Source organism: Tamandua tetradactyla, chromosome 7, assembly GCF_023851605.1.
Source record: "Tamandua tetradactyla isolate mTamTet1 chromosome 7, mTamTet1.pri, whole genome shotgun sequence".
Taxonomy (NCBI): domain Eukaryota; kingdom Metazoa; phylum Chordata; class Mammalia; order Pilosa; family Myrmecophagidae; genus Tamandua; species Tamandua tetradactyla.
Window position 1 is genome coordinate 148,980,296 of NC_135333.1, and position 17,434 is coordinate 148,997,729.

General features: G+C 32.9%; 1 protein-coding gene across 3 annotated transcripts in view; it reads right to left on the reverse strand.

The window, feature by feature from the left end:
• The window catches only part of PPP1R12A (protein phosphatase 1 regulatory subunit 12A), a 144,651-nt gene that overhangs the window by 48,825 nt on the left and 78,392 nt on the right, over nucleotides 1-17,434 (reverse strand). For all 3 annotated transcript variants that reach the window (XM_077111517.1, XM_077111515.1, XM_077111516.1), the window contains exons 3-5: nucleotides 13,775-13,893; nucleotides 8,303-8,462; nucleotides 3,805-3,949 (exon numbers count right to left, since the gene is read on the reverse strand). In XM_077111517.1, coding sequence (XP_076967632.1) covers nucleotides 3,805-3,949; nucleotides 8,303-8,462; nucleotides 13,775-13,893 — 424 coding nt within the window. The remainder of the gene's footprint in view (nucleotides 1-3,804; nucleotides 3,950-8,302; nucleotides 8,463-13,774; nucleotides 13,894-17,434) is intronic.

The window sequence follows — 17,434 nt, forward strand, 5'->3', positions numbered from 1 at the left end:
CACAGTTATGAAACTAACAATTATGAAATTATCAACATTACTTGATTCTTAGCTACCATAAAGCTACTCTGCTTTAGCAGGCCCAATATGGCATATAAGTAGAATTACTCAAGGCAACCAGCAAACAACAGAGGACACACTGTTGGGATATGAGAAAGTAAGGGAATTCTATCAATCTGGAGAACTATCTTAAGAGGAAGAAAAAAAAAGATCTGTTTAAAATCAACTGAATTAATCTGTAAATTACCAGAGCCATCATTTAAATCTAACTTCAAAGTCTCTTCATTTTATTTCTCCACTTATTCTAACTGAATCATTTCTGCACAGGTATGCTCTCTCTCTTCAGTTTCACAACAACCAGTGGAACAGTGAAATAGTCAGGACAAGAACTGGCATGATTCCCCTTTTACAGAAGAGGCAACCAGGCTCTGAATAAAAACACTTGTCCAAGGTCATGCCAGATAATCAAGGGAAAATAGAAGTAGAATTTAGGTTTCCATGTCCTTTTATCTTTACAGAAAGTAAGAATAACCTCAGAAAGAATCAGAAAGAAAATTATTTGTGCCACTAATAGCACAAACAGCTCGGTTATTCATTTAAATCTTTATTATCTTAGGTATCAAGTAAGAAAACCTGTCTGCTCATCATTGCTTTAATGCATTAGAGAAAATTCTAACTAGAAAGTTAATATCGAAGGGGCAATATCTGCATACATTCTAATAAAACAATACTTTCAATAAATTAAGGAAGCAAAATAACAAGTACTTTTATATTTAAAATCTACATCACATAATTTACTTATACTGAATAAAATTGACAGCAAACGTTTTTTACTGTTTGCAAATAAGTTAAAGAAATGAGACACAGATCTTTAAATATTTGTTTTTAGTATATTTTCCTCACTTCCATGTAGAAAGACTTCCAAATTTTCTGATACAACTTTCTGTCTTTTCTAAACAGATTTTTGCAGATAATGTTTTCTAATACTAAAGAATTCATATAACTCTGATAGTACCTTAGTACCTTTCTTTCATGTCATTTAAAAAAGAACTTTAGTAAAAATTTTAACCCCCAAGATCTGAAGAAATATCGAGTGACAAGATAACAAATTCATAAGTAACATCAACAGGTAAGCCTACACGATTTATGCTAATTTGTTTTGACTGAACATGAAGCATGACACATTATTTTAAAATATCAACAACATTATCATTTCGAAATGGCCAATAAAATCAAAGACAAGCGATAGCCTAGCAAATATAGGCAAAACTATAAAATAATTGAAATTGTAAAAATAAGAGAAAAATTGTAAAAATAAAATATCATTACTATCAAATACAGAATTTCTCAAAAAAATATTAGAGTAAACCTATGACATGAGAGTCCTTAGAATGCTATATACAAAGTGAAAATTTGATATTTAAAATAATATTTTTATAACCTTAGTTTCTGAAAAATAAAACATATCAAGAAACTAAAGCTAAGAAAAAGTTGCAGGAGAATTTAGCAGAATAAAAAGACCACAATTAGAAGGACCTTAGGAAAATTACTCAACTTTTCTGATCATGTTCTCCAATCCTAAATTCAAATTAACAACTTCACAGGATTACTAAAAAGATAGCACTAGATAATACATGTGAAAATAGTTGGAAGGTAAAAGGTTCTAAGGAAAGGAATTATGAGACACAATTCTTTTAAGAACATAAAAATCCACTGAAATGATGGAATGAGGAGAAAAACATACTGTTTAATAAAATTTAGGGTAACAAGATAATCACAGTAATATAGAATCAAAAAGGTATTAAGCAAAATAATTCCTAGGTACTCTTTCTTCTAGAGCAGAATATTAAACTGTTTGGCATAGAAATTAGACAAAAAATAATCTTTCCTCATACATAATATACATTGATTATTTTAACTAGCACACTGATTGAGCATATTTAATTCTCCATGTTTAAACTAGAAGATGATATAATTCTTTTTTTGGGAAAAATGTTTCAATTAATGAAGTTTTCTCTTTTTGGCCCTTAACTGGGGGCCACTAGCTCTGAACGAACCTATTATCAGCATTGCCCAAGTGAGTGGACAAGTGGTCTTTAGGGTACACTTAAATACTGGTCTGCAGATCGGTGACAGGAATGCAGACTCAGAGATAACTCAGGAGATAACTCATGTCTACTAATTTCTTCAGAAAAATCCCAAATGCAGGGGGAATTTCTACATGGAAGGATAGGAAATAGGAATTATAAAGCTAAAATAAACTAGACTTTTACTCGAAGTTAGTATCAACATTTATTTTTCTTCTAATGGTAACCGATTACAAAACAGAAAACTGTTATAATAAAAAGCAAATGATTGGGGCAGTGCGACGGTGGCTCAGCAGGCAGAATCCTCACCTGCCATGCCAGAGACCCCGTTCGATTCCCAGTGCCCACCTATGTTAAAAAAAAAAAAAAGTTCTGACGAAAAATTTAGATTTTTATATATTTAAGTGCAAATCTATATTTATAGATGGCTTATTCTCAAATATTTTTTATCTTGACTTTCCTGAAGATTTTCACCACTTCCTATGCTTTTCTTGCCTGTACATTTCTTACACAAAATTCACTTATGAATCAATTAATGAAACACCTATCTATTTAGGGCAGAGGGCTTCTTTATCTGTTCATGCCAACAACTAAGACATGAATCTGCTCTATTAGTCTTAACCTTCAACCAACTTATTCACAGGCAAATCTTGAGCATATGTGATGTTGCAGTTACTCTCATCCCTTTGCAGCTCCCCAATGAGAAACTGCCATTTACCAGGGCAACCAGCCTCCACATATCACCCCATCCATTATAATGGACACAACAGAAATAGATAGTCCCATTTGACTAAAGATAAGATCATTTTAGGAACTTAAGTAATCTACTACATCCACCTGTGAAAAAGGCAATATACAAGGGAAATTCTATGGAAAGTAAATAGTAATTAATATCATTAGAGGAGACATGTTGACCTCTTCAATAAAGGTTGCTTAGACTTGTCTCAACATTTATTATCATGGTGGGAAGGGACTAGCAGGAGTATTGGTGATACTGGTTGACTGAATTTGAAAGGGAACAGAGAAGAAAAATCTAATCTTGAGACCCCTCAATCTTTCCATGACTTTCCGAAAAACACTTGCATGACATTCACTCCCATCCCTCCCTCTACCTAATCGGGTGATATTAAGCACATATTTACCTTGTCTGTAAAATTTTGCTTCTTAGTTCAAATCCTGTCTCCCCTCTATGAATGAACTAGGGCAAAATAAAAATTAATTCTCTATGGTCTCACCTGGCATAAAACTATGATTTCTATTATCCTCGCTTGCTATAAGACTCCAATGTCCATGCCACTTAAGATGCTACTGTAAGTAAGCTAATAAAGCTTCTCAGCTAAGAAAACTGGACTCAACCTTTTGTATGTGTTCCAACTCATACATAAAGTGATGGCAGAAAAAATTCACAATGAAATACAAATTTTTTGTAGTTTATGAATTCCTAGGCTATAATATCAATGGAAGTACCAAAATCTACTCTATAAGTTTAACATGATTATTAAAGAAGACTTCTTTCTTTTCCGAAAAAGGCCAGACTTGGTCTTCAAATAACTGATGAACAATTAACCATTAATTAGTAATAAAAATCAATTAATGATTGGCAATGTTTTTGCAGTTAGTAGCAGATAGATATATAATTTATATTCTTTTAATATTTTTGAGACTAAAACTATATTTCTAAAAACTGAAATATTTAAAATATATTTAAAAGGCCTACCACTTTGTTGACCATCTCCATATCACAAAGATTGTCCACTAAAATTCGACATGCTTCTTCTTTACCCCAATGGGCTGCAGCATGAAGAGGTGTCCAGCCATCATAATCTTTAATATTAACATCATAGCCTGCCTGTATTAAAAGTCTAAAAAAATTACAGCGAATTAGACAAATAGTAATTAAAATCTTGAAATGAGCAAACATGACCAATACTTTCATACCATGCAAACTAACCAAAATTGGCAATATATTTTGTTTCTTATTCATATCCCATCTCCCCACTACAAATGAACTAAGGCAAATAAAAATTAATTCTAAGAGAAAGGCAAAGATCTTTAGTTGCTGCATAATAATGCATTCCATTTTAATTAAATTAATTCCTATGATTATCAGTCTCATGTTTGATGGGCCATTAATTTTTGTTAATATGACCTACGATTGAAATTTCCACAGGGGAAGCCTACCATTTTTCAATGTGTGACCAAAACTGATTTACTATAGGAACTATCCTCCGTTGTCCCATATAATTATATCACCTCAGATTAAATGTGTTCTAAAAATATCTTGGGATCAAATAAGCTTATTTTTAGTGGGTTTTTTGTTGTTGTTGCCCTGTAAATGATGAACTGGTCTGTGACAGCTTACGTGAACTCCTATGATCTACCGTGGGAAATTTTCAAAGGAAAATGACAATCTGTTAGAAACAAAGCAATATGAAACAATATTTCAAGGGATAGGGTCTACTTTTCCGCAGCAGCAGAAAGCAGATAATCCAATAATCAACAAGCTAGAAAACAGGAATACTTATTAATATAAGACAAAAAGTTGCATAACTTATGTTAGTAGGCCCTCTAATTGTATATTGGCATCAATCTTTATTTTATTTAGAAAATTAACTCAGCAAAACTGGGTCCATAAATTGCACAGAGCACAGCCGCACACACACAGGCGAACACTAAGTACTTTACAACTCATGAATCCGGTTGACTTTTACCTTACTTTCCAAGATGCTGAGCTTGAGAAGGGCTTCTTTTTACCTACAGGAGGTGGTAGTGATAACTAATGTATAACCCTTCAATTATTTGTTTCAAGAACTGATCAGCTATTTCCTAACAAATTCTAAAGCAGCTGTTTCCAATCTTGGCTCTAAAACAGAACCATCTGAAGAGTTTGTTAAAAATACAGATTTCCCTGCTCCAACTCAGTCCTGCTGAATTAATCCACAAATAAGGAGATGGGCCCTGACAATATTCTTAATAAGTTCCCTGTATGATTTTTATATCATCTGCCTGTCACCTGTTTGCAGACCAATATTTAAAGGACACCAATAAAAAGAATACGGTAAGAGATACAAGTCCAGCGGTATAAGTTAAAGAAGTATCTCTAGTGACATATATATTTCTCAGAAACTTTATTAAGAGAATTCATACTGTAATATAAGATAATAAAAACACATCCTCCATTGGAAATATGAGCTATAATAATGTTAGATATCCTAAGCAACATAAGATTATAAATATTTGGGAATCTGTGTGGAAAGAGAAGAGAGAGCCGGGAAGGTAATGTCGTGCCAACCCTCCTCCACCATCCCCACCCCAAATATCTCGCTCTCTGTACATGCCAAGCCCTTCAAGGATACTTTAAAAAAATAAGACAAAGTACCTACATTTACAGAGTTTCTTAATGGAATGTAAAAGTCAAGTAAAACAGCATATACCTCTCACTGACAGGTTCTGTGACGGAGATGCTGAAAAGCATCAGAATCAAACTGAAGGGGTTTATTGGGGAAAGGAGGGTGCAGGATGGGGGGGATGGGTAAGCAGGAAGTTAACATTTGAATTAGATCTCTTATTTTTATTTATTTTTCATTTTATTCATATAGTTTTCTTAAATAATATATTCATAAGGTTCAAAAATGAAAAAAAAAGGATAACAGAATATACAGGGAAGCCACTCTCCTGCTGCTGACCTTTGGCCAATCAGTTTTCCCATTTGCCAGATAACTATATTATTAATTTTGACTGTACCCATATAGAGATTATAATGCATATACAAACAAATGCAGTTTTCTTTATTTACTTTGTAATAAATGCCAGTAATGCACACTTCTATCCTTGGTTTTGACACTTAATACATCTTAGCACTCTTTCTATATCAATATAAAAGGAGATGTTTCCTTCTTTGTTAAAAAACTGAAGGGTATTCCAGTGAAAGGAATTATTCATCCATTCTCTTACTCCTAATATAAACAATGCTGCTTGCCCTTACCTTATTCCTAAGTGGGTAGGAACATCTCTTAAAAAAAAAATTCCAACAGGTAGAATTGCTGAACTTAATTGTCATTTATATCTCCACAAGTAATGCAGGAGTGCCTTTCCCCCACACTCTTGCCAACACAGTATGCCAAATGTTCTGATCTTCCTCAATATGAATAGATAAAAAATGATAACTGTGGTGGTCTGAACTTGTATGTACCCCAGAAAAAAATGTTCTTAAATTTAATCCATTCCTGTGGGTACAACCCCACTGTAAATAGGATCTCTTCTGATGAAGTTCCTTCAGTTAAGGTATGTCTTGCCTCAATCAGGATGAGTCTTAATCCTGTTACTGGAGTCTTTTTACAACAGAATGAAATTCAGATGGTAGACAGATAGATAAGATAGAGACAGAGAGTTAGGATAAAGAGAGAGAGAGAGAGAGAGAGAGAGAAAGAGAGACAGACAGACAGACAAACAGACAGACAGACAAAGCTAGTGCATCACAGGAAGTAAAAAGCTGAGACGGAATCCAAGAGAAAGAGACCAGGAGATGCTGCCTTACCATGTGACACAGATACCAAGGATCAATGGCATCCAGCCCCAGAATGCCACAGTCTTTGGGGAGAAAGCATCGCTTTGAGGATGCCTTCATCTGGACACTTTTCTGGCCTCCAAGCCATAAACAAATAAACTCCCATTGTTTAAGCTGAATCATTTCACAGTATTTGCTTGGGCAGCCTAAGAAACTAAAACAGTAACTCATTATGGCTTTATTTGTACTTATTATGAATGAGACTGAACTTTTTTTCATAGCTTAAGAGCCTTGAAGTGAGTCAAAAGAATTCAAAGGAATTTGCCAGTTAAAGAGATGGTAGATGAAGGTGTCTAGACAGACAGAAGAGCTTGCATTCAGACATCATGACAGAACTTCCAGTAGATCTCTACAGGGAGAATAATGCATACCCAAGGAGCAAGGATGGCAGTTTTGCTTAAAAGAGCAGACAGTGGTCAGATGATAAAGGGTCTTATACACTAAGTTGAGGGCTTTAAAATTTATCCTGAACTCCACTGAGAACCTTAATGAAGGACTTAAAGAGACTGCATAACCTAATTATAAACATCAAGTGGAAGCAGTCTAGAAACCAATTTTACAATGCAATCCAGTACTAATATAATATGTTTATAGCAAAAGTTTTCAGAAACAATACTTAACGTTTACTATATGCAATATGCTTTAATATTTTTTGACATTTTCTTTCTTTCTTTTTTGTAATGCCATTTGCAACTTGCCAGTATTCACATCTCACAACCCACTAATGGGGTCTGAAAAGTTTTAGATTAGAGGGAAACAGAAGGGGGACAGGAAACTAAAAGGCAACTATTACAAAAGAAGGCTTATATTACTGAAGCAAGAGCAGGGCTAGAAAAGAGGAGGAAACTTGGAAATAGCTGACCCACTTAAACTTCTTTACTGTTTTTACTGAAGACAGGGGATAACAAGAATAGGATGATACTAGAAGCCCAAGTGAAACAAATGCAAGAAAGGTTCAGCAGAATTTATTGAGCGACAATCTTATCTACTTTCATATGCATAAAGCAGGAGTTATACACTGAAATACATTTTTCACATAGCTTCAAACACAGACACCTCTGTACTGCATTTGAGTAAATACAAAATAAATAAAAACATTTATTGTAATATAAAGGAGCTTTGTTCCAAGGAAATTTGCTTATCAAGTCCAAGTTGCTTATGGTGGCTTGATGTTTAATATGCTAACAATACTATGATTTACAATGTTCATGTGGCAGGAAGAAAATTGTATTTTATACAAATTACATGTAAAAAATTAAATACTCAGCAGGAATCAAGCTCTCAGGATATGATGATATGTTTATATTGTACTTAGTCTCAGGAATAAAAGAAAATGGCATCTTTAACTGACACTGTAAAAATTTATTAGCCTGGAATATAATATCTAGTGGTTGACAGGTACTTATTTAACTTTTTGGAAAGCTGCAACTGGAAAAAACAGAATAATCAAAATTCAAGAATGAAAAAAAGAACTTTAGATATAGTTAGTTTTCCCTTTTTCTCTGAAAAAAGACATTAAATAACCCTCTTATAAGTTGTTGCAAAATAATGTTTGCAGATATTTTAAGAAAAGGAACAATGAAGGGAAGAAAACAAATCAAGAGTAGAAGGATGACTATGTAAAAACAAAACAAAAAATCCAACTTACTTTAAGACTTCTGTATAGCCTTTTGCAGCTGCTACATGAAGTGCTGTACCTCCAGATTTTGCATGCCGGACATCATTTATATGACCACTGTTTAGCCACTGTCTTGCATCTCTAAGCATTATCCGTTCTTCTTCCTTTCTAGCTGCTTCTATATCAACCCCTGATAAAATAAAAATAATTCGCTTTATTTTTTTCTTTATAGAAAATGTTTCTTGCTATACGGGGAAATAAAATGATCTAAAACAAAAAAACAAAAGTGAAAATACATTTTTGGAAAATGAGCTGCTTACAAGCTGGTTAAGAAATGAAGGAATATTGTGGTATTTTATTATACTCATCTACTCATTATTTAGTTTTCGTCCCACAACGTTATAGTGGTTTTCTTTCTACCTTTTTTAATCATTCTTTTGGTTTCTTAAAATTTGAACGTTTTCCAAGGTATATCTTTGGTATATACCTTTTCTTTTCTTTTTAATCAATCATATATGAGTAAGTCTAACTTTCTGTTTACTGCTTTCAACAATTCTCATACTCTATTCTCATATGCAAATTTTACTGAATACTTCCACTTGAACGTGCCGTCTATATCCAAAATTCATCAAATCTCAAAACAGATTTTAGGTCTAACAGTACATTCTTCAAACTATTTGTGTTAGTTTTATAATTTTAATAATAGTTATACAGATGTTCATTCATTTAAAAGAATTTAAGTACTGTGCTAGGTTGAGGTGCTAACCGTGGGAGGAATACAAAAAAGGGACAGGATATTCTAGTTCTCACCTTCAAAGAGTTCAACATCTTGAGGAAAAAGTTAAAAGATAATACAATTCCTGCTAAATGATCTCTTGTCTTATGGTTTCAAATGCTGGCTATGTAATAAATGACACATACTGGAATGCATTTATAATTTATCTTACCCAGAAGAGTATGCGCTTATTAAAGGTAGGATATTATCTTTTTATCTTGTATCTCACTCTTTGGCAGAGTTCCTAATATAATGTAAAAGTGATCAGTAAATGTTTATTAAATGAATGATGAATTAATAAATGATTAAAAACAAAAAAATCTACATGAAAGTCGATATGTAAGCCAAATCTCTCTCCTAAAATCCAGATCCATACATCCAACTGTGTGCTCAACAGGTTTTTCCATTCATTCTTTCATTCATTCATCCATTTAATATATATTGAGTACCTACTATGTGTCAGGTATTTTATTAACGTGTCAGGTATTTTATTAATTGCTATAAGTACAAAGATATATACCAGAAGATGGTACATTTCTATGATGAAAAAACAGAGTAAAGGGACAGAGGGTAATGAGAGGAAGTTATTTTATTTCATTCAGTAAAGAACAGTTTCTTTTATAAGGTGTTATTACAACAGAGAATGAAGGAAGTTAAGAGCCATACTTTTATCTGGGAGAACATTTTGGGCAGAGGGGAAAGTGCTAGTCATTTCTGAAGTGGGACCGTGGTTAGCATATTACTCTATGTTTAGAAGGCCAGGTTGTCTGTAAAGTGGCAAAGACTTTCAGCAGGGTGACACAATCTGACTTAAGAGGATCTCCTGACTACTGCAATATTCCCGACAAGAAATCATGCTAATTTTACCTAGGATGGTAACAGTGAAGATAATAAAGTGGTTGGATTTTGGATTTTTCAAGTCACACTAACAGAATTTGCAGTATGTTTGGACATGGGGAATGTGAAAGAAAAAGAGAGAAGGATGCATTAAAGGATTTTAGCCTGAGCAACTGGAAAAATTAAATTGCCATTAACTGAGATGGGGACGATCAGTTCAGTTTTAGAAATGTGAAGTTTGAGGTGTCTAACAGACATCAAGTTGGAGAAATCAAGTAGTCAGTTGGAAATCTGAGCCTAGAGGAGAAGAAAGAGGTCAAAACAAGGGAAATAATGTAATAATATGCTATGGGTACCTCACATTCAATGCTAAAATTTTAACTAAATTTTCCCCCAGCCAATCTGCTTGCTGCCTGTCTTGTATTTCCTATATCAGTTAATAGTAACTCTCCTCACTCAGCAATCTGGGAGTTATCCTTAATTCCTCCTTTTACCTTACCCCCTCTGACAACTTTCTAGACTGTCTTCTAGATGATCCCAACCACCATTTTGGTTCATGTCTTGTATCTCATACTTTGACTACTGATCCCTTAACTCAACCAGGCACAGTCCTTTCAATTCATAACCCACAATGCAACTTTTTTAAAATATAAAATGTGATTATTGTACTTCTCTAGATAAAATTTGTCAATGGCTACCCACCTCCAATAAGACAAGTTCTTTAGAGATTGTTAATTAAGATTAAATTCTTTAGTGTAGCAGACTAAGTCTCCTATAATTTGTTCTCAATGCATTTTTTAGCCTAATCTCTAGTCTTTTTTCTCTTCTGTTACCCAGTGTTCTAACCCATCAAGATTTCCACTTAGGCACCCAACTGCACCATGCTCTGTGCCCTTGTGTAAGCTATTATCCTACCTGAATCATCATGTCTGTTTAACAAATTATCATTTGTTCTTCAAAGAAACAAATTGTTCAATACCCAACTGAAGTTCAACTTGAAAAAAGTAGCCCATAATTTAAAAATATTTTTAAAACCCCAAGGTTACTTAAGTACAGATTATAGTATCTCATTACCACATTGAAAGAAACTTGCAATAAGCTTTTCCAAATAGACTTTATAAGATCACAATCAATTATAAACACTAAATATGTGATGAATAGAACTATTATAATTTTTATAAAAATAAAATGCCACCAATTTTATATTAAAGAAATTTTACATATAAAAATTCTTTCCTTACAGAAAAATAGATAGCCAAAAGATAATCAGTCCATTTTATTTAAGATGTGTTCTAACGTCATGCATGAAGGAAATCATAAAGCCATAATTATAACATATTAAGAATAATCCTTTTACTAAATGATTTGTCTCAGACTGATCTATTTTACTTTAGCATGCTTTATTCCATGACCATATATTTTATATGTTTTATCTCTTTGCTACCCCTTCACTACTGCCTCTACCAGCTTATTTTTTATTTCAAGTTCAGAGGAAATTTGGAGTAATAAAAATGATAAAAATCAAAATACATATCTATTTTCTACTTCCGGATTTATCCCATTTTCACACTATCATTACCTAATTACAAAGCACTTATCCTCTTCTGCCTCCAAATTGTGCTCCAATTGTGCTCATATATAAACAACAAAAAAAAGTTTAAAGCATATGCAAAGAGAAAATTCTAACATTTAAGAAAATTTAAGTTTGAAAAGAATATTCTTCTCTCATAAAAAATAGAATTAAATATAACTGATTAGCATTTACAGACCATGCTTAGTACATTAAAGATTTTTTTTAAAGCTCAGTGTATTATATATTAGGAGACTGCTTTCTAATTCCAATGCAATGCCTAACTAGACAGTAACCTTGAGAAAGCCATAACTTAGTTAGATATTAGTAGAATGGGTTAAGAACACAAACACTAAACCTAGACTGGCTAGGTTTGAATCCCTTGTCTTGGAAAAGAGACTTAATCGATACTTCAATTTCTTCATTTACAAGATGAGGATAACAGGACCCTACACTATTGGGCTGTTATGAGGATTAAATTAACAAATAAACGCACAGTTAGGTCAGACCAAGTATTAAGGTGTTAATAACAAGTTACAAAGGCCTATTGTTTTGGTTCTCATTTTTGCTTTACTGTCTAACAGAAATAAAAACTTACAGTGCATTTGATTGGTCCTTAATCCACTTACTATAACTGAAAGGCCTTCAAACAATGAAAATAATAGATATGATATAATGAAGTGATAAGACTATTTACTTAACATCTGTCACTACTATTTAAAAGCAGCAATTATAAGATTGACGGGTAGCCTAAATTCTTAGGTGAGAAAAAAATGAAACAAATCTGGAATTTGGTCAGCTAACCTATAAAAGCTGATCTGGTCCCTAGCTAAATAAAGAAAACCGCATTAAAATATAAACCACAAATGCTTTTAGGTACTGTTGAATCATTACTTCTTTTGAAGGCAATGTACTTATAAGCATAACTAGTTATTGATCAAATATATCAGAATAAGAAATATTTTTGAATGAATGAATGAAAAGGCTCTACTTTGGAGGTATTAGTGCCCTCTATCATTTTTACATGGCATTCTTATAGAAAATTTATACTTTTTCCAAATAAGGTACAGTATCCTCAAGAAGTGTACTGATAAAGTCACACACACAAAAATACTAATATTTACCATCTATTACTTAAACATAAAGTTTCAAGGAATATGATATAAATCATAGGTATTCAATACACTGATGACACAATTTAATTAGAAGGAAAGTGTTGCTACACTGAAACTGTATTTAACAGGTTGAAATAATCTGAGTAACAGGTATTAAAAATCAGCAAGGTAATAATTTATGCAATAGAATATTTTAAAGTAGACACTATCAAGAAATGAATTGGCTATGTTATAAACATTGCTTTAAAATTACAAAGCATTAAAAATAGTCTTAATAAAAGGGAAATAAAGACAATGTATAATTTATTTTGACCATTTATATATAAGTATAAATAATCCCAATTCTTCTATCACATGAGGGAATTTTAGCAATCCTCTAGTTCAACTTCCACAAATGCAAGAATACTTTTAATAATTAAACTACGGTCCACAATCCACAGCCACATACCATACCATTCTTTTATTCCCCACAATAGCCTTACAGATAGGCAGTATTACCCATATTTAACAGCTTGAAATAAAGATGTCAAAAGAGGTAAATGATCTGCCCATGCCCCAGCTATTTAATTGATACAGTATATGGTAGCTCTGCCTGTGGGCTCCAGAGCTACACCACCAGGGTTCAAATTCTGACTTCATCTTCCAGTGGCCCACAATGTCTTTGTGGCCTCTGCTACTTCTGTGACCTCCTCTCTTATCAGTCTCTTCTTTGTTGCACTTGCTCCAGCCACACTAGTAGAGTTGTTGATAATCTGAACATACCAGGCACTGTCATCCTTATACACATCGCTCTCTATGCCTGGAATGCTCTTTCCTCAGAGCCACAAGGCTCATTCCTTCATTCAGAGCTCAGCTTAAATGCCTCCTTATCAGTGAGTCTTTCACTGGCAGACCTATTTAAATTTACATCATGCAACATCCATCTGGGCATTTCCAATCTCTGCTGCCTGTTTTATTTCTCTTCAAAGCTCTTATTACCATATACTTTTATGCCTGATCCTGCCATTCATAATATTTCTTTCAATTTTAAAGAGAGTTGAGAACTGTATACTTTTTCAAATGGAGTCATATGACAAACATTGTTCAGATAAACTTTTTTTTTCACTCAAATTATGACTGCACTCAATATCAATAAATACTTTTACTGAAAAAGTCAAGTATTATATTTTAAACATTTTTTTCCATTTAGGTTGCTTTTACATTACCTTGCCGATTAACTTCATTTTGAAGTAGCTCTTCCATTGCCTCCTCTTCAGCAATATCTAAAGGTGTGTCCCCTTCACTGTTGACAGCTCCTACATGTGCTCCCTGACCAATTAAAAACCTGTAAAATCAAACGGAAGATGGTTAAGGAAAGATAATATTACTGAAATAAAAGTGCTCAACCAATGGGGAAAGGTCCTATCTAAAAACAGAAATAAAAAACAAGGATAGAATATGTATTATAAAAATTTTAAAAACTACGTACAGTGGGTTTTCTTCTCTTTTTAAAATTGTTATTTTCTTATTTTTCTATAATATAGACATCTTGCTTTACTAATGCAAAAAGCATTCACTTCTTAATAATAATTAGAATATCATGCATAGGATCATTTCGCACTGCCTCCTCTAAGACTTTTCATCAAACTGATCTTCATGCTCCCAGTCCCATCCACAAGCAATAATGGTTTGCACCAGAGGGTCTCACGTTGCACCTAAGGGTCCATGAGAAACTCAACTGATGCAGGTATCTTAAAACATTGTTTACACTTATTATGATTCTGAAATGAGAATATTTATTAAATCTGCCATTAAATCTTTTTATTTAATGTGCTATTAAAGAAGCACATATAAAACTATACCACAAATATTTTTCCTCATATTTTCATAAATGAAATTCCAATATAATTGGTTTCCTTCGTATTTTGCACTTTATGTATCTAAAACAAAATTCTCAGAAAGTATTCATAGGCAAACCTGTTAAAGTGATGCAGATACAAAATAAACTTCTCTCATTGTATCAACTGCACACCTGATAGTCATCTATTTAAAATGACCAAAGTCAATTTCTAACTTAAAAATCTTTTAACAGCTCTATCATGCTAAGAGAAGACATATATGGCCCTCAACGATGTGGCCTTGCTTCTTTTTCAGCCTCTTCCCCTCTATCACACTATGCTCCAGCTATAAGGATTAGTTAGTTTCAGATTATATCATGTTCTTCTAGGCTTTCCTGGTTTTGCTTTTTCATATACAAAGGACACTTTTTCTCTACATCCCTAACCAATTTAATTCTATTCAGTATCTTTAGACCACATAAAGATATTCTCATCATAAAAGAATAAAAATTTATAAAAATCCAAAGTTAAAAACAATAACAACAAAAAGAATACCTTTATGCCTCTTCTACTACCATTTCCCCTCCTCAGAGGTAACCATTATGAACAGTATGGTAACTATCTTTCTATATTTGCTATGACTTTATATGAGCATACATATTTAGATTCAGTTTTGGAGTTCTTTTTACAAATAAAAAATAAAAAGAATTATTCTAAAGGGATTAGAAGGCAATATTTTTATTCTAGCAGCTGAAAAATATCCTGGATTCGTACTTTTATTTAATACTAACCTTCTTAATGGACATTTAAATTCCTTGCCAACACATGACATTATCAATCTTTAAAGGTTTCCCAACGTGATGTGGATAAAATACCTTATTATTGTTTTAAGTTATATTTCCTGATTACACATGAAGCTGAAAATATTTGTATGTTTATTAGAATTCATATTTCTTCTTTTGTGAACTGCTTATTTACATCCTTTTTCTCTATTTCTAATGTGTTCAATAATTCAACAAGTATTTATAGGGTGTTTAGAATGCATCTGCCACAATGTTACATGCCAGGAATATAATGGTAAGCAAAAATAAATACTACCTTTGACTTCAAAGAGCTAACCGTCTACTGAGAGCTACACATTAATTGACTAGTCATACTAATGTAAAACTATGATAAGTCCAAACAGATTATTAAGTGGTGCCTGGGAGTGAATAATAGGAAAATGAATTTAGTGAGGCCAGGAAAGGTTTCTCTGAGAACAAGGAGTCCTGAAGAATATTTAGGCACTAACAAAGAGAATGGAATGACTCTATGTTCCAGGTAAAAGACAACAAAAGGCATCAAATCCCTTTGACAAGAACTGTGTATGATTTGGCAGGAGCCCGCTTCATTTTCCAGAGAGTAACTGAAATACATTACAAATTGATCAGTCTCTACATCTTTTTTTCACTAATACCATCCTCCCCACTCCCCAAACTAAAAATAAGGTTACTGAGTATTTTATGAGGTGCTGAAATGCCAGATAAGTGTTTCAAAAGATCACTCTGTACTATATGGATAGTAAATTGGACGGAGAAAGAAGGAAAGTAGATTGAGCAGTTAGGGGCTACTATAGTACTCATGAAAACTTATGTTGAAAGTTTGAATTAGATAGAAAAAAAGGATGGATATCAGAATCTAGGAGACATGCTGATAGAATCTGAGAAGTGAAGGCAAGGAAGACTTTTAGGATAAACTGAAATCTCTGGCTTATAATGATACACAGATGATAGTGTCATTCAATGATATACAGAAAACTAGGTTATCCCCTGCCTCTAACAGATGTATTGCAAATACTTTCTCCCAATCTGCCACTGTATATTTTAACTTTTCTAATAACATTTTGTATCTTACTCAAGTTTAAAGCTTTTATGAAGTTAAATCTGCTAATCTTTTGCTTTAAGGTCTTCATCATCTAGCTAAATGCATCTACAGAGATATGTCATTTTGTATTTGAACACAAAAATGGCCATCATACCATCTTGTAGCTTGACTTTTTTTTTAGACTTCATAATATATTGTAAACATTTCTCCCTATAAATACAAAGTAATGTTTTATTTTTATGATTTTCAAGGGAGTTCTAGAGAAAATTGTGACTGAATTGAGGCAACATTTTCGTTTTCATATATTCTTTTTAAATGTAATATAAAACTAAGAACATATCCTTCCAGCTACAAATAAATAAAATGAACCAGAAGCAAATAAGATAGCAAAAGAGTAAGAAGCTATGCTATGCTCCCCGAGAATATGTAGTTATTATTCTGTCAATCAAACAGTTAAGGAATTTACATAAAAACACTTCTATTCTTCTTGAGGTATTAAAAAATCATTTATAGGATATTAAAAACTGAGAATAAAGGGAACGCCTCAGAGTGGCTCCACTGCTTGCAGCAGCAGAAGCATGGGAAGCAGAGTATGAAGGAAATACTAGGTCAAAGCCAAATGCAGACAATCCAAACTTCATATAAACAGGAAGGATGTTAATAGAAACTAACAAGGGTAAAGTTCCTGAACTGCTGGTGGAAGATCGGGCCTGGAGCAATTTCTGAGTCAAAAGTTCAGGTATGTATACATGTATAAACATATGCGTGCAATTGACGAACCTCTCTTGCATTCCCGAGCTGTCATTTACAAATATAAATATTTTCTAAAGACTTATTAGGGAAAAAAAAACCCATGGTATTCATTCTTATTTACTCTGAATAAATTAAAAAAGCTATGTAAAGGTTACCAGAGGTGAAAAAAAATCATAAACCTTTAAGTTTTTCAGATTCTGGGTTCAGCTCCCACCTCTGCCACTTGAAAACTATATGAAATTTGTTACATTAAACACTGGAAGCCTAATTAGATAAAATACGAAGTTTAAATAAATGTTCAAAAATAAAATAAGCACAGGCAAAATGATTGCACTTAGAAAGCAATGCTTAAGCTAATGGGAATCAAAACACAGGATACCTGTTGTGCATTTTACTAAAGTGACAGTTATTTATTTAGGTCTTTAATTGTAC